We start from the raw sequence: 23,231 nt of genomic DNA on the forward strand, positions 1-23,231 counted from the left end.
TGGGCGAAGCAGCCTGAGCTGCCCAGGGGCTGCGGCAGGGCGGTCAGGAGCAGCAGTGGGGCGATAGAGGGCACTGCCATGCAGGGCCCACTTCCTGCTCTCCAGGGCGCTGTTCCCCACTGGCCACTCCCTCTGAGGCTGCCCTGCCCCGGCTCCTCAGCCCTCTGCCAGGGCGGTCCCCCCGGCTCTGCCCTCCCAATTCCCGGCCAGTCCTGGAGGCAGGAGTCCCGGCTGGAGGGACCCTGGGCTGAGGCGTGTCCCGGGAGCCCCGCTGCTTACCCCGACCCTGCCGGTGCCAGACCGGCTGGAGGCGAGGGGGGAGCGGGCGGAGTCAGAGCCCCCCTGGGCACCAGGAAGGAGTCGGGCGGATGCAGCCTCTGCCCCTGCTAGTGTCATGAGCGGGATGCTGATGACCCGCCCTGGGAGAGAGTTACCAGTGACCCAGGGCTGGGGCAGCAGGAGGGTGCAGGTGCGGGGGAGAGCCCAGGGCTGGAGTGGCAGGGGGTGCGGATGGGGTGAGTGAGAGCCCAGGGCTGGGGCGGCAGAGGGATGCGGGGGGGGGGGAGGGCACTGGTGGGGTGGAACCCAGAGCTGGGGCAGCAGGGGGCACGGGTGTGGGGGGAAGAGCCCAGGACTGGGGCAGCAGGAGGGTGCAGGGGGAAGCCCAGGGCTGGGGTGGGGGGCAGCCAAAATTTTTTTTTGCTTGGGGCAGCAAAAAACCTAGAGCTGGCCCTGGTTCAAAAGATGCCAAGTTTCATAGGTGTTTTATAGTAGCTGGTAGCATGCACTTTGGAATTCTAGCCACAACATTTCACACTCGCACAAAACAAAAACAAAACTTCCGTACTCATTTTGTAGAAAACATTAAGACTGAAGTGAATGACAAAATACTGCTGGAGCTGCCAGCCAATTTAAGGAGTGCATTTGGAAGGATGGGAGAGATAAAATGTTGTTGATAGGGTAACAAATCATTTTTAGATACACTATTGGTTTTGGCATTCTTTTCTCCTAGCAAAATAAGCAATGGGATATAGTCTGGAATGCAGCAACATAGCATTTGTAATGAACCTCCCTGCCCTCTCCACAGGCAGAAATCTGCTTCGGAAGCTTTGGAAGGAAAGAGTTGATATCAGAGTTGACATTTTGCTAAGATAGACTCATGACCAATATAAACAAGGAGGCATTTAGTTTTAATTGTAGCTGTTCAAATAAAGTTGCCAAGAAATAAAGTTGTCTGATGTTCTTATTTCCAAATCCTGCATTTAGCAGGATTTGTAATTTAAATTTTTTTCTTTTAAATTCAATTTTGGATAGTAAAATAATGCTATGTACGGAACTCCCTTTAGATTAATAAAACAGGAAGTAAATGGATTTGCCTCTCATCTGATAAGGAAACAAGCACTAACATGATATACTGCAGATTGACAAATATCGTCTAAATAATCCTCACAACACTCTAGTGGGATAGGTAGATAACTATTATTATCTCAATGTAGCCAATGAGAGACTTGAAGCACATGGGTGAAGCTGCTTGCCCAAAGCCATACAACTCCTCACTGGCAGACCTGGGATTGCATTTTGGCAGTTCTTAACTTCCAGACCTGTGCTTATTTCTCTTCTTTTTAGTCTCAGCCATCTTGGCATTAAAGCGGTTCAAAAAGAAGGTTGCAATCTTTTTTTAAAAAAAATGTTTATTCTTATAATGGGGAAAGTATCATTTTAATTAATTACACGGAGACCAATTATGGGAAGTTTCAGCTCAAAAGGTGAAAGTTATGAGTGGTTGAAAATGGGCTTAGAATGGATACTGCTATGACAGTCAGTACTGTATGTGACCTGAGTTTTTGGTCTCAGTAAAATTCCTAGTGGCAGGTCATCATAATATATCAAAGAGAGAAAGAATGGTGTAGTGGTTAGAGAGCTAGCCTGAGACACCCAGATTCAATTGCTTGCTCTGCCACAGACCTCTTGTATGACTTCGGGTAAGTCATTTAGTCTTTCAGTGCCTCAGTTCCCCATCTGTAAAATGGGGATAATAGTACTTCTTACCTCACAGGGTTGTTGTTGGGGTAAATACATTAAAGATTATGAGATGCTCAGATACTATAGTAACAGGGGCATGGAGATATCTAAGATACCTGAATCACAAAATTATCATCATAGTTGGCAATCTCAGCTGAAAGGCCAAAGACAGAATAAACTATGGACTCTGAACTCTCCTGCTACCCTCTGAGGTGGTCCTTCCAGGTCACAGCTGAAGTACATTGGCAGGATATCTCAGGAAAGCTTTCAGTGAGTTTACCCATACTCTGCATACTTGGTGGATTAACAGAAAACTTCAGTCTCAGGATTGTCAAACCAGCACTGAATACATATGAAGAGGAAAAAGAGCATTTGAGTGAGTAGGTGTTTTGTACTGAGAATAAATGGTTCAGCCTTAAATGTAAAATAAAAATGTCATGTTTATGAAGTTCTTGGAAGCTTTTCTGTCCTTTGTGGGCCTTAGCTTTTCTTTAGAAGTTAGGTAACTGCTGGTGACCATCGTGGCATTAAACCAGGGGTGGGCAAACTTTTTGGCCCAAGGGCCACATCTGGGAATTAGAAAATGTATGACAGGGCATGAATGCTCACAAAATAGGGATTGTGGGCTCTGGTTGGGGGTGCAGGCTCCAGGGTGGGTCCAGAAATGAGTTCAGGGTGTGGGAGGGGGCTCTGGGCTGGGGCATGGGAGTGGGGTGAGGGGAAGGGCTTCAGCTGGGGGTGTGGGCTCTGGGGTGGGGCTGGAGATGAGGAGTTTGGGGTGTAGGAGGGTGCTCTGGGCTGGGATTGAGGGGTTCGGAGGGCGGGAGGGGGATTGGGGCAGGGGGTTGGGGTGTGGGAAGGGGTGCGGGCTCTGGGATGGGGCTGGGGATGAGCGGTTTGGGGTGCATGAGGGTGCTCCGGGCTGGGATCAAGGGGTTCAGAGGGCGGGATCAGGGCTGGGGCAGGGAGTTGGAGCGTGGGGAAGGCTCAGGGACGCAGACTCCAGGCGGCGCTTACCTCAATCGGCTCCTGGAAGCAGCGGCATGTCCCTTCTCTAGCTCCTATGTGGAGGCATGGCTAGGTGGCTCTACACACTGCCCCGTACACAGGCACCGCCCCTGCAGCTCCCATTGGAGCTCCAGAGGGGCCATTGGAGCAGGGCCATAGGAGTGCATAGGAGCTGGAGGGAGGCCATGCCACGGCTCCCAGGAGCTGCGTGGAGCGGCCCTAGGGTGACCAGATGTCCTGATTTTATAGGGACAGTCCCGATTTTTGGGTCTTTTTCTTATATAGGTTCCTATTTCCCCCGTCCCGATTTTTCACATTTGCTGTCTGCTCACCCTAAGCAGCTCCCGACCCTACTCCCCGGTTGGAGCACCGGAACAGGGCAAGCCTCAGACCCCATTCCCCAGCGGGAGCTTGAGGGCTGGCTTAAAAGGCCGGCGGGCTGAATGTGGCCTGCGGCCCATAGTTTGCTCACCCCTGCATTAAACAGTATTTTTGCTCATCATTTCGATCTGTTCTCCTATTTCTTGACGATACAGTAATCCATGTAAGCAACTCATAGAATTACAAAAATCACATCATTTCTTATAAATTTCAGATAAGTAATATACATAGAAATGATCACTGCAGTTTACATCTAAATTTTTGAAAACTTTAGGACATTGCAAAGACTGACCATTTGGGTAATATCATGTTTCACATAAAGCACAAGGAACATGTGATTTCTGGTCCTCAAAAGCATGACAAACTATATCAAAAAGATTTTCTGTTCACTCTTGAGGTGTTTGGGGGTTTTTTACTCTTTTTCTGGAGAATTAAACATTTTCATTTTGATCAAATTCAAAGTCGTTGATGAAAATATTTTGGCCCTTTCTGCCTAATCAGTATAATTTTGTATTCCAATCTCAAAGGCAGAGAGAAAGAGAAATGGGGGGCCTTGATGATAGCAAAGGGAGAGAGAGGTTGAGATGCACAGAGGTAAAAAAAAAGAAGAGAAAATAGTAGAAGGGAGAGAAAACGAGAGAAGAGGAGAAGTGAGTGACTGATAGAAATAACCAGTTTAATATTAATTATTTTGTAGCGCTCAAAAGTGTGCTAGAGGCTTCACAGCAAATTTAGAATGATGCATTCCCTACCTAAAGAACTTACAGTCTAAATTTTAGACATGATGAAATGTACATGGGTGACAAACTGTAAGGAGAGAATGGGCCAGAGAAGAATAGCGACACAATACCCCAGTCATGTTTTACTCAGTTTAGATGTGCACTTCTTAGCAGTTCAGATAAGGGACTAAAGAAGTTGACGACGATGGTGGAAAATCAGGAAAACATCCATGCAGCTGTAGGGTTAATGAACTTTTATTTATTTATTTCATTTCTTTGGCTGCTTGGAGAGATGCCTCTCTTCCCGGAAGGGGTCTTGGCTTTCTTTTTACCCCTCTTATGGCTGTGTGATCACTTTGACACCTTACGTTTTGGGGCTCTCTGCTCCCAATCTGGCAAGGGAGTGTGAAGAAGATGCAGGAGCTCCATTGCAGCCAAGCATTTGTGTTGAGCATCAAGACCCAGGTTTTATCAGCCAGAACGGGGAAGTGAATCTAAGGCCAAGCAGAGCAAACGATGATCCATCGGCATGTGTCAGCAGCACTCCCTGTGGCAATTTCACAGAAACTGAGTTTACTGAAAGGAAAATATGTATATACTTACGGTACATTAAACATACACTCTGGTCTATAAGGAAGATACTATCTTTCAGAACAATTCCAAGCTGTTCAGCCAATGCACGTTGGGCCCGATGCTCAGCTAGTGTAAATTGGTGTAGTTCCACTGAAGTCACTGGAACTTCACTGATTTACGCCAGCTAAAGATCTGGCCCACTATATTTAGAACACACCGTAAGCTTAATAAATGTCCTTTAATTCCTTATGAGAAATAGTTACCCTGCATTTGCATTGGCCATTTAATGCCGTTCTTAATATTTCAGTGGTTTCATTTCCTTCTTGAAAGTGTCAGAAATGAGTAAAATATAGTAAAGAATGCTTTCTTTCCAACTTAATATTTTATCAAGGGTGAAATGCATCTAAGCTCAGTGAAGTTATTTTTCTTTGCTATAATTTGGTTAGTTTTTTTCTCTTAATATATGATTAAATATGCCTCTCCTTCCCCAAACTCACAATCTGAGGCTTTATAGACCTAATCCAGAACACACTGAAGTCAACAGGAGTCTTTCCATTGACTTCAGTAGGGTTGTGATCAGACCCTATATGCCAAGTTCTGGTAAAAAGTAAATTTTTGTACTGATTTAAATCAAACAAGAAACTAGGAAAAGAATTCCCTGTGTGTCTGCATACCACATGTGTGCCAGGCTTCAGGGACAGAAAGAGGAGCTTTTCACTGAGGGAAGACCAATGCCAGACTGATTGCTTTATCAGACTCAACCCATCAAATAATAATTGCTATAGCTGAAGTCTAATGAATAAAGCACTGTATTAAAAGGCAAAACAAGAAGGTTTTTCAAGACACAGTCTAGGTAATTGTTCAGCAACTCCGTTATTACTGTTGGCAAAGTAAACTATCTGCCTACCTTACGGTTTTCTGTAGCACCCATCACTACAGTTCTTGCTTATCCCTGCAACTCAGATAAAACCTCCCCTCCACCCATCCAAACAAGCTTTTAGTGTGATATGTTCTATCATATAAGTCCCATACAGCTGGGCTCAGATCCTGCAAACACTGACTGAGTAATGTCATGCATGTGAGTAGTCCTACTGAAGTTACTCACCTTCGTAAGTGTAGTATCTGGGCTGTGGTTTGTGAAGACATTTTCCAGACCCTGTGTACTCCCTTTACCACTTCCCTCATTTTACCCACCTGCTCCCCAGTCTGAATCAGCATCCTTCCTGGTCTCTCTACAGCTGCTTTTCCTTTTCAGATGACCAGCCCGCCTCCTAATCTTCTCTTCAGCTTTCTCTCTGGTAGCCCCTCCTTAGGGAAAACTTATGCCATAGAATATATGTTACCTGTGACAGATGTATTTAGTCTCATCCAGTGAGTCCTTCTTGGCAATCCTTGCTCTGTACTGAAAAGACGGCATTATTGAAGGCAAATACATAACACAGTTGTCTGGGTCTGAAGTGATATATTTTTTATTAAATTTCACTTGCTTTTTGGTGCAGAATCATTGATGTGACAGTAAGCTAGGCAGGTCTGATTATTACACGTAGGAAGAGCAGCAATCTGGAAGAAAGTAGTAGTTATACAAGACTAACAGTATTTTAATGGTGCTGTAAAAAGTACTGTTAGTGGTATGCTGGCTATTGCTTTACATTTTTGCTAGAGATGGAAAAACTAGTAGCTGAGTGAGTCATGACACCCAATGTTTCAAACTTCAGTTGTAAATGAAAGAGGAGCTTTTCCATATAATTTATTTGGCTTAATTCTTGTGCCTAATGGCTGCATATATACCATAAACATTGTGAAGGAGCAACCATGGAAACACTTGTTTTCTTGCGTTGCTAAATTTACTCTGGGTTGAATATTAACACAGTGCCTGGCAGTACTTTAAAAGCAAAAATAGCTTAAGCGTGACTCACTATGAGTCATTTACTGCTAGCCCTGCTATATTGCCTAGAGCTTGACATTGAACAAGTTGGCAGCCTGCATTGCTAAATTTTTTTTCTAGGAACTCTGAACACATTTCATTCTTGTGAATTCTCTTGTGCAACAATATTAAATACAGAAATGTGTTTGTTTTCCTTTCAAAGTCAAATGAATCAGAAGATGGTGAAACAAAAGAGTATTTTTCTTGGCGATTCTCGAAAAGTTGGATTCTGAGAATTATCCTTTAGCTACAAGAACAAAATGATTGCGTGTATGTTAAAGGTTAATATCACTTTGCCCAGGTTATGTGTAACATATACTTTCAACATTTTTAACATCTGTTGAAGGTACTGTCCAAACTATGCTTTTTTTTTTTTCCCCCGGAATATTTTTTTGAGACTTGAGTAACTGTGTAGCTTAAGAACCTCTTTTCTTTTGCTGGCAAAGGTTTTATAATGGGAAGTTTGTCAACTCTAAGAGGCTGACAAAACCAGTCAATAGTATTCCTATTGGCCTCTGTATTTCATAGGCACACCCTAAGTAGGACAGTTGGTATCTGACAGCAGGAAAGTGAATAGCTTGCTCCCTAACTGTGGGAAAGCCTACAAACGATCAGCTGATGTCAGTCAGATGGGTAGGGGTGATGATTGCTGGCTGAAAGCAAAAGAAACTTTGCTGAGGCAACGATGACACGATATCCTGAAACATACTGGAAAAGCCAAATTCTGCTCTCAGTTACACCAGATTTAGGTGCTTTAAAGGTCATTTTACATGGAAATGGATAATAAAATGTCAAACTAATGAATAATTTTTACAAAGCAAGTTCTTAAACACATTACTGGGTTTTGATTTTTTTTTTTTTTGGTGGGAGGGAATTTCCTCATGGAAAAATCACTTCTTGTTATTGTCACATAATCCTTTGCAACTTTTTAAAGTAGACACCAGAAACCATGTTAAAATAGAAATAAAGTCCTATTAGGGTACAAAAGTAAGGGCATGTCTACATTACAGATTTAATCGACCTATGTTAGGCGGACTTACAGCCACCACAGTGGCTGATGTGCACACTACCCTCCTTCTGCCGGTGGTGCGTGTCGTCACCAGGTGCACTTCCACCCACTGAAGGGGGAAACGCTGGGGGCTAAGAACCAGGGCTCTCAGCTCTGCACCGCTCCCCGCCGGGAGCCCAGCTGCCCTCTGGGCTTTCGGCTCCCTCCTGCCAGTAGAGAGTGGGGGCAGCTGCCCAGGCTTCTTGCCTCCTCATTCCCTCTGGGCAGGGGTGAAAATAACTTAAAGGACTTACCGGTACTCTGGAATCCTGAGCAGGGGGCGTAGGCTCAATCAGAAGAGGTGGGACCTTTAAATACCCGGGGCTTTTAAATCAAGATTTAAAGGCCCAGGGGCTCAGGCTGCAGCTGGAAGCCCCGGGGCCTTTAAATCACCCCCCGGAGCAGAGGCAGCTGGGAGCCCTGGGGCTCAGGGGCAATTTAAAGGGCCCGTGGCTCCGGCTGCTGCTACCGCAACTGAGCTCCGGGCCCTTTAAATTGCCGATGGAGCCCTGCCGCCGCTACCCTGGGACTCTGGCAGTTAGGCTCGGGCAGCGATTTAAAGGGCCCTGGGCTCTGGCCGCAGCAGGGAGCCCTGGGCCATTTAAATCACCACCCGAGCCCGGCTGTCGAAGCTCCGGGTTAGTGGCGGCAGGGCTCCAGTGGTGATTTAAAGGGCCAGGGGCTCTGGCTGCTGCGGTGAGCCCGGGGCCCTTTAAATCGCCAGCCTGGGGAAGCTGGTCCAGTCTGGCACGGCGTACTGGCTCTTGCTGGAATGCCATGCCGTACTGTACTAGCTTACTTTCACCTCTGCCTCTGGGAGTGGGGGCAGCTGCCTGGGCTTCTCGACTCCCTGAGTGGGGAGCAGGGAGCTGAGCGGGCACAGCCTGCTTGGGAGCCGGGGGCACCTGGGCTCTAGCTGCCCAGCTTTCAGCCAACAGCTGATGTAGGTAACCCAGTGTTTACACAGACACTGTGTCACCCTAACTACGCTGACCATGATTTCTGTTGAAAGTATTTCCCCTTAGAAATCTCTCAGAGTGAATCAGAAGACGGAGATAGAAAAGGCCTTTAAAACTTAACCGAGACATCATAACCAGTGTCTTGATAAAAATGTGTTGTTATGCAGTAGATTTACCATACAAATACTACATTATAAATACTCGCCTCACGTAACAGTGCTGGAGGGTCTCTGTAAACTTGCTTAAAACTTATCATAGAATCAGAGAAATGTAGGGTGGGACCTTGAGACTTCATCTCGCCAAACTGAGGCAGGACCAAGTATACCTAGATGACCTCTGATAGGTGTTTGTCCACGTTGTTCTTAGCAACCTCCAATAATGATGCTTCCACTACCTGCCTTGCTAACGTATTCCAGGACTTAATTATCCTTAACTTGTAGTATAACTTTACAAATGGTGGTGCAGTGGATTCAACTGAAATCCATACAGAGCCTGTTTCCAAGGCCGTGATTAGCTATAGCAGTCTACAGTATTTCCCTATCTCTAAAATAAGAAACAATTGTGGTGTCTCAGGTAGTGTGGAGTGGGCACTGCAAATGTTAATGGCAAAATGGTGACCACTGAAGTTTTCGTAGTTACTCACATTGCATGCTCTTTAGCAATCTTTTCAAAGTTAATGTATATACTGTACCCCAGTCACACCTCCAGACTCATGCAGAATACAGAAATGTGCTAATTCATATTAAGGACGAGATGTGGCTTTTAAGACCCAGCTATATGTAGGAGGCAGTGCAAAGCCTTGCAGCTCTGAGAGGATCCCCAGAAGGATTGGGCCTTCCTGAGAAATGGACTCTCCATACACATGGTACATTCAGTTGGAGCAGATTGCTTCCACACACAGTAAGGAGTGGGACAGGATCAGGGAGTCCTGCTCCCCAGGGGGAAGCAGACGTGAGCACACCAGATCACAGGATGAGTAGGGACTCTTGTGGTGTACGCCCCTTGTGCAGAGGCACAAAAAGCTGTGTGTTTACCAATCTATCCCTTGGCAGCCAAACACAAGTTACATTGTCTGGCACTAAATGTGAACCCAGTGACAAAGCTTTTCCATAAATACTTAAGGAATACGTTGTTGAACATAAACCAGCACTTACAGGTACATGTATATTTTAACATTACAAAGGGAAACCTTTCCCAATCAAAACATTATAAAATTAGTCCCTTCGCTTACTTGACCAGTCTTGAATCCAGATGTGGATTTTTTTTTTTTAAACACATAAGGCAAAGCAGGAAAGCCACATATACAGTGATCAAAGTAGTAGTATAAATCAAACCAATGTTTTGCAATGTAAGAACCAATAAAGTCAGGGTTGTGGCACATTGGTGGACTTATGGTACCTTCTTGCTGATTAAAGACTTGAACCTGCAAGCCTTTAATCACACAAGTAGTCCCTGTTCATTAGGGTTTGCTTGAAGTCAATGGTACTGCTTACATGAGCAAAGATTTACAGCATTGAGTAGCATAATTGTTGGAATGAGTGTTGATCACTTTCCCTACCGTGAGACATTGAAAGTAAGGAGAGAACATGTCCAAATTGCTGGTTCCTGGGTGGTTGTCAGTTTCTTTTTTCTGTTCAGGAGCTAAGCCACCCTGTTACCTTACCAGGTTGCCCTCCTCCTTGTATGCTGGTACACTCTAACCTGTGGAAGGCCTTCTGTATTTTTAGTCAGAGGCCTCTTTGTAAGGGAAGACTTGGCAGACAAATCCATCTGGGACAGATATTTCTCAGAGACCAGAGATTGGTCATAAAAATTAGAGATGGAAAAGACCTACCATATCGTGAAGTCCTTCCCTTTTGAGAGGAAGAGATTTGGAGCTTTCATATAACTTGATCACAAGAGTATTGAAAAAAAATGTGCTATTAAGTACACATTTTAAGCTACTAGATAGAAACCTTGGGTCTTTTTGGCAAATGAACTGTGAGAATGCTGCTATTTTGAAAAATGTGTGCTCTCAAGTATAGGTAGCTGATTCGCTACCTGCTGATATTGAAGAAGTTAAAAAGGAGTGAAAATAAGAGATTTCAAATGGAAGAGCTCGTTCAAGACTGGAGATTTTCATCCTATAGTTTGGGCTTATCTACACTTAAAATACTACTGCGGCACAGCTGCGCAGCGGAAGTGCTTCAGTGTAGACACTACCTACACTGATAGGAGGTATTCTCCCATCAGCATAGTAATCCACCTCCCCAAGAGGCAGTAGCTAGGTTAATGGAAGAATTCTTCCCTCGACCTAGCACTGTCTACACGTGGAGTTAGGTCGGTAAAACTATGTCTTTTGGGTGTGGATTTTTTGTACCCCTGAGAGATGTAGCTCTACTGCTGTAAATTCGTAGTGTAGGCCAGACCTTAGGCACTAATGCCCTGGTGAGGTACTTAAATACAAGGCCTGGCTTCTAAAGAATTGTCATCGATGACTATTAGGTGGACACTTATTTTTAGTACCTAAATAAGGACTTAGGAGCCCAAATCTTGGTTCCCATTGTTGAAAATCTTGGCTATAGTGTTGTAATGTCACTCACGGAATAACAGGGTAAATCTGTAGCTCATTTCTCCGGATTCCAGGGACTGGTTTGTTCTAATTACATTTTTCAGTGTTTGAGACAATGTGCTCTTTCCTGTGCTTATATATGCATTAATTTGCTTCTGTTGCTTCTTGCTGATTTGAAGTCAAGCTTCTGTGTGAGACATGGATATAATTAACATTACGTCTGATATTCAAAACAGCATCATTACTGTACTTTCAGGTAGAAAATAAGCAGCAAAAATTGACAACTCTTAAGAAACAAAGAACCTATAAATATGTTAAGCTTCTTTGCGATCATGAACAAAGGTCAAAAATAGAAAATGTGATCTACGTAGGATGTTCAAGGGTTATTACAAAATTGCTTAAAGAGAATATTTTAAAGGAAAATTAATGATTTGTCATCAGTTCAAGCATAGTTCTTTAGTGTAGAAATGTACTACAGTATGTGAATCAGTTGATTTTTATCAGCGGCTAGCAGGTAAACAAGAGATTTATTTCCCAATGGCTTTTTCATATGATGGTGACAAACTGCATTGCACAACAATGGTCACATTCCAAAGTTGCAACCAGGTTCTGAAAGGCTTAATTTCACAATTGCTTAATATGCCATATTGTAGTACAGTGACCTTTTAGTGAAGAAGGGAGAAGATTGCTTTTTAAACTTAAAGTTGGATGTCACTAGTGTAATGCCTGAGTTTTAAATAACAAAATTCTTGTCTTTGGTTGGTGTGTCTGAGAACCTTTAGATGATTAAAACTTTTACTACAAGCATGTCAGGAAACTTAAAAATATTAATATTGTTTCAGGAGTGTAAGTCATAATGTTAACATATTGTCAGCTTTTAAAAAAAAATCTGGCAACCTATTCATGAGACTAGAACTCACCTTGGGAACAGTGTTAACAATGTAGGTTTAAAGGCTTTTATTTGTATCAACTTATTTTGTTTGTCTTTTTTAGCTAACTCCCTTCATGAAACATGAGAAATTTATCTTATGTAGAAATAGGTTTTCTATCTTTCATTTATCTTAGTAGATACTGATCTACTGATGATATGTGTTTACAGTGGCAATACAGGAAAGTAACTTTGGTAACATCTTGGATGTAGACATTTTAAAAATAAAAACAATATTCTTTCTTAATTTTAAATTTTAGATAGCATTTTTCTGGCACAATGTTAGAACAAATGTTATACATTGCCCAGGTTATGTGTTGGGATTTCTAGTTTTCATTTCAAGCAGAAAGCATTTTTGCATCAATAGTATTTTTTTAAAAAATAATTGTTTTTTAAGAAATAAATACAAATTAAAAAAGAAAATGGTAATATTCCTTTAAAGAGACTTCCAAGTACTAGATACTTCCTGTCCATTATAAATCATGTCCTAGTCACACTGCCTACTATACAATAACTTATTTTCTGATCAGAAATTTTAGTAATTTGGGAAGCACTGCATGAAGCATGCTGTTTACCTGCGTGTGTGCAAAAACAGCTAGATACTGTTCAGAACAGCCTGGTTGAAAAAATTAATCTAACACTACCATATTACAGCAGTAGCAAACAATCCTGGGGGAAAAGATGAGTACCTGCAACTGAGAATATTCTGTCACTGACTCTGTAAAGATGAGTTCAAGGCACCAATAAAAAAAACGTCCCAATGGAATATCAGAAGGGAGATGGTTTTTTGGTCCCAGCAACCTAGGGCTTTAAAGATGATCGCTACTGCATTCATAACTGATCAGTTATTACATGGCTAGGACTAAGACTTATCCAATGCCTGCTGAAGCCAACAGGAGTCTTTCCACTGAATTCAGCAGGTATTAGATTGGGTCCATAGTGCTCACAGTGAGAGCTGTGTGAATAACTGATTTTTCAGTACTCTAGCAATGCTGAAAAATTGACAAAAAAAATCTGTTTGGTCAAACTGAAACTGAGTATTTTCAGAATTTTGAATGAATTGAAAGAATTTGAACAATTTTGTTTCTCATTTTTAACTGTTTTTAGTAAATGTGAAAGTAATGAAGGGCTAAAGCAGGGATAGGCAACCTATGGCACGTGTGCCAAAGGCAGCACGCGAGCTGATTTTCAGTGGCACTCACATTGCCCGGGTCCTGGCCACCAGTCCAGGGGGCTCTGCATTTTAATTTAATTTTAAATGAAGCTTCTTAAACAATTTAAAAACCTTATTTACTTTACATACAACAGTAGTTTAGATATATATTATAGACTTATAGAAAGAGACCTACTAAAAACATTAAAATGCATGACTGGCACGCGAAACCTTAAATTAGAATGAATAAATGAAGACTCAGCACAGCACTTCTGAAAGGTTGCCGACCCCTGGCCTAAAGTAACAAAATGGTGGTGGTGCTGCCACTACTGCTTTTATACCCAGTAGCTCAATGCTTAGGGCATGCCCCTATGATTTGGGAGACCCAGGTTTAAATCTCTATTCTGAAGCACAGATTTGAGGAGAGCACCCTAGCCACTGGGCTATAAGTTATTCTGTGGTGAGACTCTCTCAATCTCTGTTGTTAAAACTGGTCCACTTTGTATAAATAACTAAATATTCATTGAAGACTTTGGACAGGACTCGGGGTCAAAGTGTCCACAAAATGCCAAATTTACAGTCGTTGTGCTCCCTTGTCTTCTACACTCATTCGAGACCTTTCCCTTTTATCGTCGCCATATCCAAAAACTTAATTGCCTGCAACAATGCCACCTAAGCAGCATAATGGGAATCAAATGCTCTGACAAAATCACGAACAATGAAGTCCTATGGCCGGCGGCCATGCTAAGCCTGGAAGCCATGCTGGTGCGGAGGCAAATGACCTGGGTCGGCCACCTCTGTATGGATAACGATCGACTGCCTAAGAGAGTTCTGTACAGTGAATTTTAAAAAGGCAGTAGGAAGGTTGGCTGTCCCAAACTCTGCTACAAGAGTTGCATGAAGCGGCACATAGAGTCTGTGGGCAGGACTTAACGACCTGGGAGGATATGGCCCATGACAGGCGAGCTTGGCATTCTGCTACGAAGGAAGCAGAACGTGCAACCGAATATTGTTGCGCCACCTCGGCAGACAGTAGGAGGGAACATAGACACCAACGTGCCCTGGCACATTTCCTGAGCCCTACATGTGGAAACTGATTTCCAGTCGGAGTCCTACTTGAATCCGAGTGACAGTCATTATTATTACTATTATATAGTATTATTATTATAAAATCACAGAAGCAGGGTCTGGAACCAGCATGCCCTGTCCCCACACACTCCCCTCTAGGTGAATGCCCTAACCACCCGAAAAAATTTCTTTTTTCCATTCAACTGAAACAATTTGCTAAAATCTACACTTCTCCAAATGTTTAAGTTGATCTGAATTTGTATTTTTCAATGAAAAAATGTTTTGGCCAAAATTTTGTACCCAACTCTGCTCATAGTAACACATTCCATTTGGAAGGGGGGCTGCTGCATTCTGTACCAGCTGACGTCTCCAGCGGCGCCCAGAGCTATAGTGAGGTCCCTAGCTGAGAGGAAAGCTTAGTTGCAGAGGGAGGTGGTGCCATGGGTCACCACTGCTATGCCCACACTTGAGGGAAGCATTCTGAATCCTTCTATGGTACCAGTTAGACTGTCCTCAATATAAGTGATTATCCCAAAAGAGCATGAAAACTCCAAAGCAAGAAACACAATTGTTTAAGACATTCTGGATTTTTCAGCCTGTTCATAAGCTGAATAATTCCCCTGGAGGAAACCTGGTAAATGCTAAATACAATTTTCTTAGCCTCCATCAGAGCAATGGCATAGGGACACAAAAAGTATTCACATTGCATCTGATGAGATTACTGCTTTCATGCTCCATCCTTTCCTGCATTGTCATTCTCAGACCATCTGTATGCCATGTTGAGCTGTGTGTGGATGATGCATTGAGAAGGTGTAATTGTGAGCCAGTCTGTTGACGATTGTGGATACGAGTGTAGGAACGTTTCTCATTAAACATTAGAAGAGTGGTCCAATGACTGAGTAATACAGCCCTCACAGATGTTTGTCTGGGCCCAGAGAGTGGACCATCCAAACATGTGATGAAACATTTGGTATTTACTTCACAATGTAATGGAACCAGGGGTGACCTAAATGGAAATGGAAAGAATATACAGGTATTTTTAATGTAAAATATTGTTGTAATTTTAGTTGATATTCTCTATTTTGGCATGTTTTCTCTCTCCTTTTCATTATAACAAAAATATTCATGACATTTGGTTTGTCACAGGTAGTAAGATGAATTCTAGGTGTTTAATACTGTTGGGAAAATAAAAACGGGGCATCGGTGTATTTAAATGAACTCTTTGTTGTAATAACTACAAAAATCTCTGTTATAGCTAATGGAGCTTACATTTTGTTCTGGAAATTATGGTAAAAGACAGCAGTTTTGATTATACACACTTTTCCAGACAGTACCAGGAATGTAGTGTGTTAGATTTAAAGTAACGATACATATCTTTGGGGGGAAATCATTCAGGTTACACACTGTTTAAAAAAACGGGCACTTACCTAACAAAAAGGCAAACTGAATTACTGTAGTTCCTTCTGCTTTGTTAATCATAGAATATCAGGATTGGAAGGGACCTCAGGAAGTCATCTAGTCCAACCCCCTGCTCAAAGCAGGACCAACACCAACTAAATCATCCCAGCCAGGGCTTTGTCAAGCCTTACCTTAAAAACCTCTAAGGAAGAAGATTCCACCACCTCCCTAGGTAACCCATTCCAGTGCTTCACCACTCTCCTAGTGAAAAAGTTTTTCCTAATATCCAACCTAAACCTCCCCCACTGCAACTTGAGACCATTACTCCTTGTTCTGTCAAGGAGTTCTCAGACATTTATATTTAAACCAGTGGTGCTTTGAGATCCTTGCACTAGTGATTAATATTATAAATTAAACATAGGACTAGAGTTCAAATGACAAAGAATTTAAATTCACATAGGGTAGAACAAGCCCCAGGGCAGGGACCTATTATAGAAACTAGGTGCCACATAAGGCATTTAACGCTGGGATTAAGTGGTGCATAGTGTCACAGTTTCAGGGTAACTGCACCTGTATTCCCTCTCTGTGATCAACCTAGGGCACTCACTTTAGACTCCCAGCTCTTAGCTGTCACATCTCTTGGGCAATGTCCTGTGTCTGTCTCCTTCCAGACCAGGGTTTTAAGGGTACACAGCTCCCTGGATTACATTGCAATATCCCCAGCAAGCCAGACTGCCTAAACAGGCCAGTGCCTGTGCTTCCTTTTCTCTTTGAGGGCTATAACCAGTGTATTGCCTGCAGTGATAAGTTACCACACAGCTCCTTCTAAGCAAGCACATTTATTCTTAAGCAGTACAGAAAAAACATATGCAAACAATAAAAGTTGCTGCACACCTGCTAAAAAATTTACCAGCTATCACCCATCAGTTTTATGGAGTCCTAGTAGGTCAAACCTTCCAACCCTTCCACAAGGATTGGGCCCCCCTTGAACAGAAGGTCCCATCCATTTGCTGTATCAGAAAGCAAGCCCTGACTCAGTTTAAACTGAGGCTATTTATCCAAAAGTACTTTCTTTGTCTATTGATATCTGGAGACTCTAGTTTGAACCAGTACATGTGAACCTCTTGCAGGGGAGGGGTTACAGCCTGGCTGATTTGCCATAGGGTAGGTCTATACTTAAAACGCTGCACTGGTGCAGCTGTGCCTCTGTAGCTCTTCAGTGAAGATGCTACTACACCAACAGAGAACTTCTCCCGTCAGCATAGTCAATCCACCTGCACAAAAGGCGGTAGCTATGTCAATGGGAGAAGCGTTGTCTTATACTTGGGGTTAGGTCAGTATAACTGCATCACTCAAGGGTGTGGATGTTTCACACCCCTGAGTGACATAGTTATAGCGATGTAAATTTATATTGTAGACCTGGCCTTAATCACCACCCACCAGAGGACTATGATAGCTTTCCTCCATGGAGTAGAACACAATTATACATAAACCATTCATATAAAACAATGGACTCTTAAAGATATGGTGTGGTTTGCAACATCTGTCACATTGCCCTCTTAGAGAGGTTACATACACATAAACTTAATACATTATGTTCTTTCAAGGATTTTGCAGAAAATTGCCATATCTGTCACACATAGATCCTTATGCAGGCCCTCTGCACTGAGGTAAATTTCACCCCTACTGAATAGTAGAATTATTTCAATGGCTATGTTGCACAAAAAGTTAGGCTTATTTAGACATTGTTTTACCCAACTCTACTCATAGGAACACATTCCATTTGGAAAGGGAACTGCTGCGTTCTGTACCAGCTGACGTCTCCAGCGGCACCCATAGCTGTAGTGAAGTCCCTAGCTGAGAGGAAAGCTCGGTTTCAGAGGGAAATGGTGCTATGGGTCATCACTGCTATGTCCACAACAGAGGGAAGCATTCAAAATCCTTCTATGGTGCCAGCTAGACTGTCTTCAATATAAATGATTATCCCAAAATAGCATGGAAACTTGGTACATTCTTTCTGAAGTGAACATCTTCCAACTCGGTGATTGAACATCTGAGGATAAAATCATATTTCCCTTCCAGGCCAGTTGTGACCATCAATAGTTGTTCAGGATGTGTGGGCTTAGAATTGAACTTTACTTCAAAAAGCTTTACTGGGAGCTTCCTTGCCCTGTTACTAGAAACATTGCAGTGTTGTGGGTAGAGGTTAGCGAGTAAATGAAAAATTTGCTGGTTCTTAGAATGCTTCATTGGAGGTTTGAATTTTTAAATTTAGAAAAAGTTATTTTAAACAGACATCAAAGAAAATGCATTCATGGTAGACACTCTATAAAGGAATCTTAACCTTTAGGGTTAGATTGGATTACAGTGACACTGAATCTGCATTTTTTTGCCCCCCACCCACCTCCAAGAAAAAGAAGAAAAAGAAAAGAAAAAAGGGTTTGGTAGAAAACCTTTGCCCAGCTCTACCTGGAAAATCAATTGCAGGGATCAGTCCTGCACAGAGAAGGACTAGAAAATGGCCTAGAACAACTTTAAGAGATAGCAGGGAGTGCACTAGTGTAGATGCTCATTGGTAGCCTGTCTATGCACAACCTAGCACAGCTAATGGCTGTCAGGGCATGGCTCACGCACATTAAACTTAACGGGATCAAAAAGCCATTAAAAATAAACAATGACGGGGAAAGGGATTTTATATAATACACCTCTACCCTGATATAACGCTGTCCTCGGGAACCAAAAAATCTTACCGCGTTATAGGTGAAACCGCGTTATATCGAACTTGTTTTGATCCGCTGGAGTGCACAGCCCCGCCCCCTATCCCCCCCAGAGCTCTGCTTTACCGCGTTATATCCGAATTCATGTTATATCGGGTCACGTTGTATTGGAGTAGAGGTGTACATACTCCCGCTAGGAAAATAGTTTTCTCTAATTTTGTTCTTGATTTACTACCATAATTACCTTTTCTAAGTGTTTATTTAATGAGTCCTTTGGAACCCTTCTCCCTTGTCCTGCACACTATAGCCAATGTACAAAGACATACTTTCAAAACAGTCTGAGGTCCAGTGACCAGCTTTTTTAATTCACTTCCCATTACGCAAACTAAGCTGGGAGCGTTAAATGGATCCCAGTGTAGGTATTATAACAGAAAGAGAACACTAATAATAACAAGGGGGCACAGCGCACTGCTGGAAGGTCAGCTGGACTCATGTAAGGCAGCTGGAAATTGTTATACCCCCACAGCCCATCTATCATCACCAGCCCAGCTGCAGAACTTGGCATGAAGCTGGGCTCATATAAAGTTGTACTATTATATATAGCTAGAGGGGTGGACGTATATACATATATGCACATTGTAACCTGTACAGTGTATTTTAAAAGTGTTAGATAGACTTATATTAATCAAATTAAAACCTTATAAAAGAACCACAAACATAACATTTAAAAAGGAAATTATACCATATCTGAGCTCCCATATTTCCCATTCTTAAACGTCTCTGGATGGACTCTGAATTAATAGGTATTATAGTCCAGTGGAACACATGCCTTCATGCCCTTAATCCAATCTAACACTGAAGGTTAAGATTCCTTTATAAAGTGTCTACCATGAGTGCTTTTTTGGACACTACAGCTCCAGTGCATTTTCTTTGATGTCTGTTTAAAATAGCTTTTTCTACATTTAAAAATTCAAACTTCCAATGAAGCAATTTAAGAACCAGCAAATTTTGCATTTACTCGCTAACCAATAGTCCATCTAGTCTAGTATCTGTCTCTGGCTGAGGCCACAACCAACCAAATGCACCTGAGGAAGGTACAAGAACTTCAGCATGGACAATTACGAAATAACCTGCTCATAGGAGGAGTTTCTTCCTAACATCCTCATTTAGTGGGTGGCTTATGCTCTGAAGCATGGGGTTTTATTTTCTATTCACCAGTTCCTGTAAAGGAATATGTTTGTTGTGTTAACATAATTCTACCATAAGTCTTCTAGTCCTTTTTAAGTCCCTTCTTTGGCTCTTCTTTTCATCCTCCTTCCTTCCGACAATGTTGCCATTCTCGATTGCTCATTTCTCCCACAAGTGCCTTCATGCTTTCTGCCATGGCACTTCTCAGGCATAGGAACAGCTCCAAAACAAAGTTCCTAAAACTACCACCTTATTGTCCTCCAAGTCTCTCCTAAAACTGCCGTAATGCCTACAGAGCACTGCAAGCTAATAATGCCTAGGCAGGTACTGAGTTGTGCTTACTGCTCCTGATTGGCTAAGAATTATATACATCCTATTATTTATGTTACCCTGTCTTTGCCAATACCCCCAAAACCAACCCACCCCAGTTTGACTCATCTACCACAGACAAAAAGCGGATATCCACAAATTTGCAGGGCTCTACTCATTTTCTGTGCTTGTAAAACACTATTACAGTGGAGCCCCAGTCTGGTTTGCTTCTAGGTTCTACTGAAATATAACTATAATTGTAATAATACTTTTGCAGACATTTAACAAATATTTTAAATATAAAAAGCCTTATTCTTCTCCAAAACAAATCACATGAAAATATTTTGTGGTCTTAGCTGTGGGCAAAAGCTTATATCACATACATCCAACTGAGTTACTTTGACAGTCTCCTTGTGACAAGAGCCAGTATTTTATTAATGTAATTTAATCAATGAACTGTGTTTAAACCACTGAATTTTATTCAGTCTAAACAAATGAAGACTTTCTCCTGACAAATGCTTAATCCTTCAAGATTGCATAACTGGAGGATTTAGGGATTAGTTAGCTTTGAAAATAGGTCAGGGAAAACATCTATATTTGGTTAAAAGCTAATCAGGTGAGGAAATAAGTAAAGTAGTATAAAAGCTTTTCAGAAAGGCTTTTGCAAATGAGTTTTATGTAATGGTATGAAGAATATTTTCTATTGATATAACAGACAGAGGGTATAAATTGAGAGCAACTGCACAGAAGTCACACTTGTAAAAATGGTGCAAGTGAGAGGAGAATCAAGAGCACTGTGTGTGTGCGTATGCACATGTACACATATGTATTTGTTTCATACCTAGCCTGTGATGGGCACTTACATAAACTTTATGATTTTATAAAAACTTCAGAATAACAATTAGGACCAATGTCCTAAAGCTAAGACTCTCCCACGCCAACTAAAACTAAACTCAAGTTTCCAATCTCCTACTCACCCCTCCTCCCTATCCCTAAAACAGCCTCTGTCTGTTGTCCAAGGCTATCTGTCTAGCTTCTTATAATGACATACTTTGCACACAAAATCTCAGTGCCTGAGTTCACAAATTTGTGCTCTGGCACACTACTGGGGGAAGCAAATTCCACAAATGCCCTCCACTTAATCTGTCCCAATTAAATCAGTGTCTGTTCAGCTTATCAGCTATTCTCCACTACTACGGTATCACAGAAAAAGAGAGTCTATCTCTGTGGGTAACTCATTTAAGGCTTCATAAAATTATACCTTAAACTGCACCTGGAAAAAAAAAACCCACAACAATAACATTCAGTGCAGATCACAGATCAAATTGTGTTCCCAGCAGCAAGCAGCCCTTAACAAATGGGCATCCACATTCAGCACTAGTTGAAATTTCTGGGAGATCCACTGAGCATGTTGCAATCTATCCTCAAGGGAGCTAGGGATGGATTTCAGTGGCTAGGTCCACATCTGATAAAAAAGGGCACAACCTTGTGGTTGAGAGCAGATGATAACAAGTGCTCTTGACCAGTGCAGTTATCCCGGTATCAGAGCCTAGATTAGGAATCCAACAGGATTCACGACTGACAGAGAACATGAGTAAAGTCAGGCAGCCCCCTCAGCCTGTGTGCCAATGTTATGTATTTATTTTTCTTTCCTTTTTTTATTGACAGCTTAGAGCTTGCAGAGGTAGGTGACATTTGCCCAGGAAATCCTCTTTTTTCCCATAATATGCAGCAAGGGCAGTGTGTGTCTATGAAGATGATGACAGTATGAATATGCTCAATCTTATTTATAGATTTGTATTAAAATTTAAATGGTGTTTCTATTCGTGTAGATCCAAATCCGGCAGCCCTTACTGAGGCAAAACACTTATTTGTTCTGAATGAGGACTGCAGATTTTGTCCTATAGATAGTTTTGGAAAATTGTAAAAGTTCCTGGATCCAGGGCTGCCTGAGTGCAACTAACCAGTTATCTCTCAACTTTAACATTTACCCTTCGGATGCAGCTGGAGTTTTATCTTCTTTCTGAAGAAGAGTTTTCAATAGGTGATCATTTATACTGTAGACATATCACTTCCAGACAGCCATTCTAATATGGGAACGTGCTAACAACTTGCCTGACCTGTGCATTTTGGACTTACCTAACTTAATAATGAAACTGCATTGGCTTGGGAAAATGAGAATGAGAGATACCACACCAATTAATCATTAACTTTGGTCCAGAAATCAACACCCAAGCCTGAAGATAATGGTACAGAACCAAAGGTTCTGTTCTGTAGCCTCTATTGTGTGGAGCAGACTTCCTCATCACTCTTCATTTGTTTTCCAATCTCATCTTAAAAGTTGTTATTTCTCTAGCCTATGATGTTTCAGTTCTCTCCCTCTCTTGTTAGGCATATGACTGAATGCTTTAGTTTAATAAATACTATCTGTTGTCATGTCTCATTTAACTATAGAGAATATTGAAAATACGGTCAGATTCTTCACTGTGGTGAATAAGCACTGATAGCAGCTGAGAAGGGGGGTAGGAAAAGCAAGTTATTTGTAAATCTCCAATCCTGGACTCAATTCTGCACAGCCCAGATCCTCTGAGTCCGCTCTAAACTATACCAGTTGCTGACTATCCCCAGAGCCCATTCCAGCAACCACGAATCATTGGAGTGCAATGGTGATCCTAACCCTCCCTGCTCCCATTCCTGCTTCTCATGATGGGGTCTGGGAAGGGAATTTCCCCATACCCAGTGAGATCTTCAGCTGGATGGCTCTGCTGTAGAAAAGATGCACTGCTAAAAGGAGTGGCATTGTAGCTAAGTTAACAATAAAAAAAAGAGCACCAGAGAGTCTTCCTGAATTGAACTCCTTGAAAAAACCTACATAATTGTTTGTTTATTTAACTCAGCTTAAGGTACAGTGTTGATAGTTAAACTTTCTTGGGTTCATAAAGCCCACAATCTTGCTCACAATGTAGTTGATAGGTCGTCTCCTACTGAGCATATCCAGACCCATGGGGCAGTTTGTAGGACATTCTGCTGAGCCCTGTGAGAGTTGATAGGATTTATGTGAAATTACAGGATATTGCTGGAGCATGGAAAGGTTTGTATAAAATTTCATTTTCCTTTCTCCACACAGCTAGCATCCAACTGATCTGTCATGGTGGCAAAGTACCGTTCCTGGTTTTTAGGTTTTGCTCTGTAATAAAGCCAAACCAAATATTGAAGTTTGAGGAACTCAAATGGGGAGTTGTAGTGTTCTGTGCTCCAATCTTCATTCCTATATCTTCATTTCCA

The 23,231-nt window shown here is 42.2% G+C and overlaps 1 protein-coding gene across 1 annotated transcript in view; it reads left to right on the forward strand.

The window, feature by feature from the left end:
- Window positions 1-2,187: 2,187 nt before the first annotated feature.
- Window positions 2,188-23,231, forward strand: part of LOC117873809 (E3 SUMO-protein ligase NSE2-like) — a 77,298-nt gene continuing 56,254 nt past the window's right edge. Inside the window, exon 1 of the mRNA XM_034763611.1 lies at window positions 2,188-2,398. Coding sequence (XP_034619502.1) covers window positions 2,203-2,398 — 196 coding nt within the window. The 5' untranslated portion in view covers window positions 2,188-2,202. The remainder of the gene's footprint in view (window positions 2,399-23,231) is intronic.

This window comes from Trachemys scripta, chromosome 2, assembly GCF_013100865.1.
Source record: "Trachemys scripta elegans isolate TJP31775 chromosome 2, CAS_Tse_1.0, whole genome shotgun sequence".
NCBI lineage: Eukaryota > Metazoa > Chordata > Testudines > Emydidae > Trachemys > Trachemys scripta.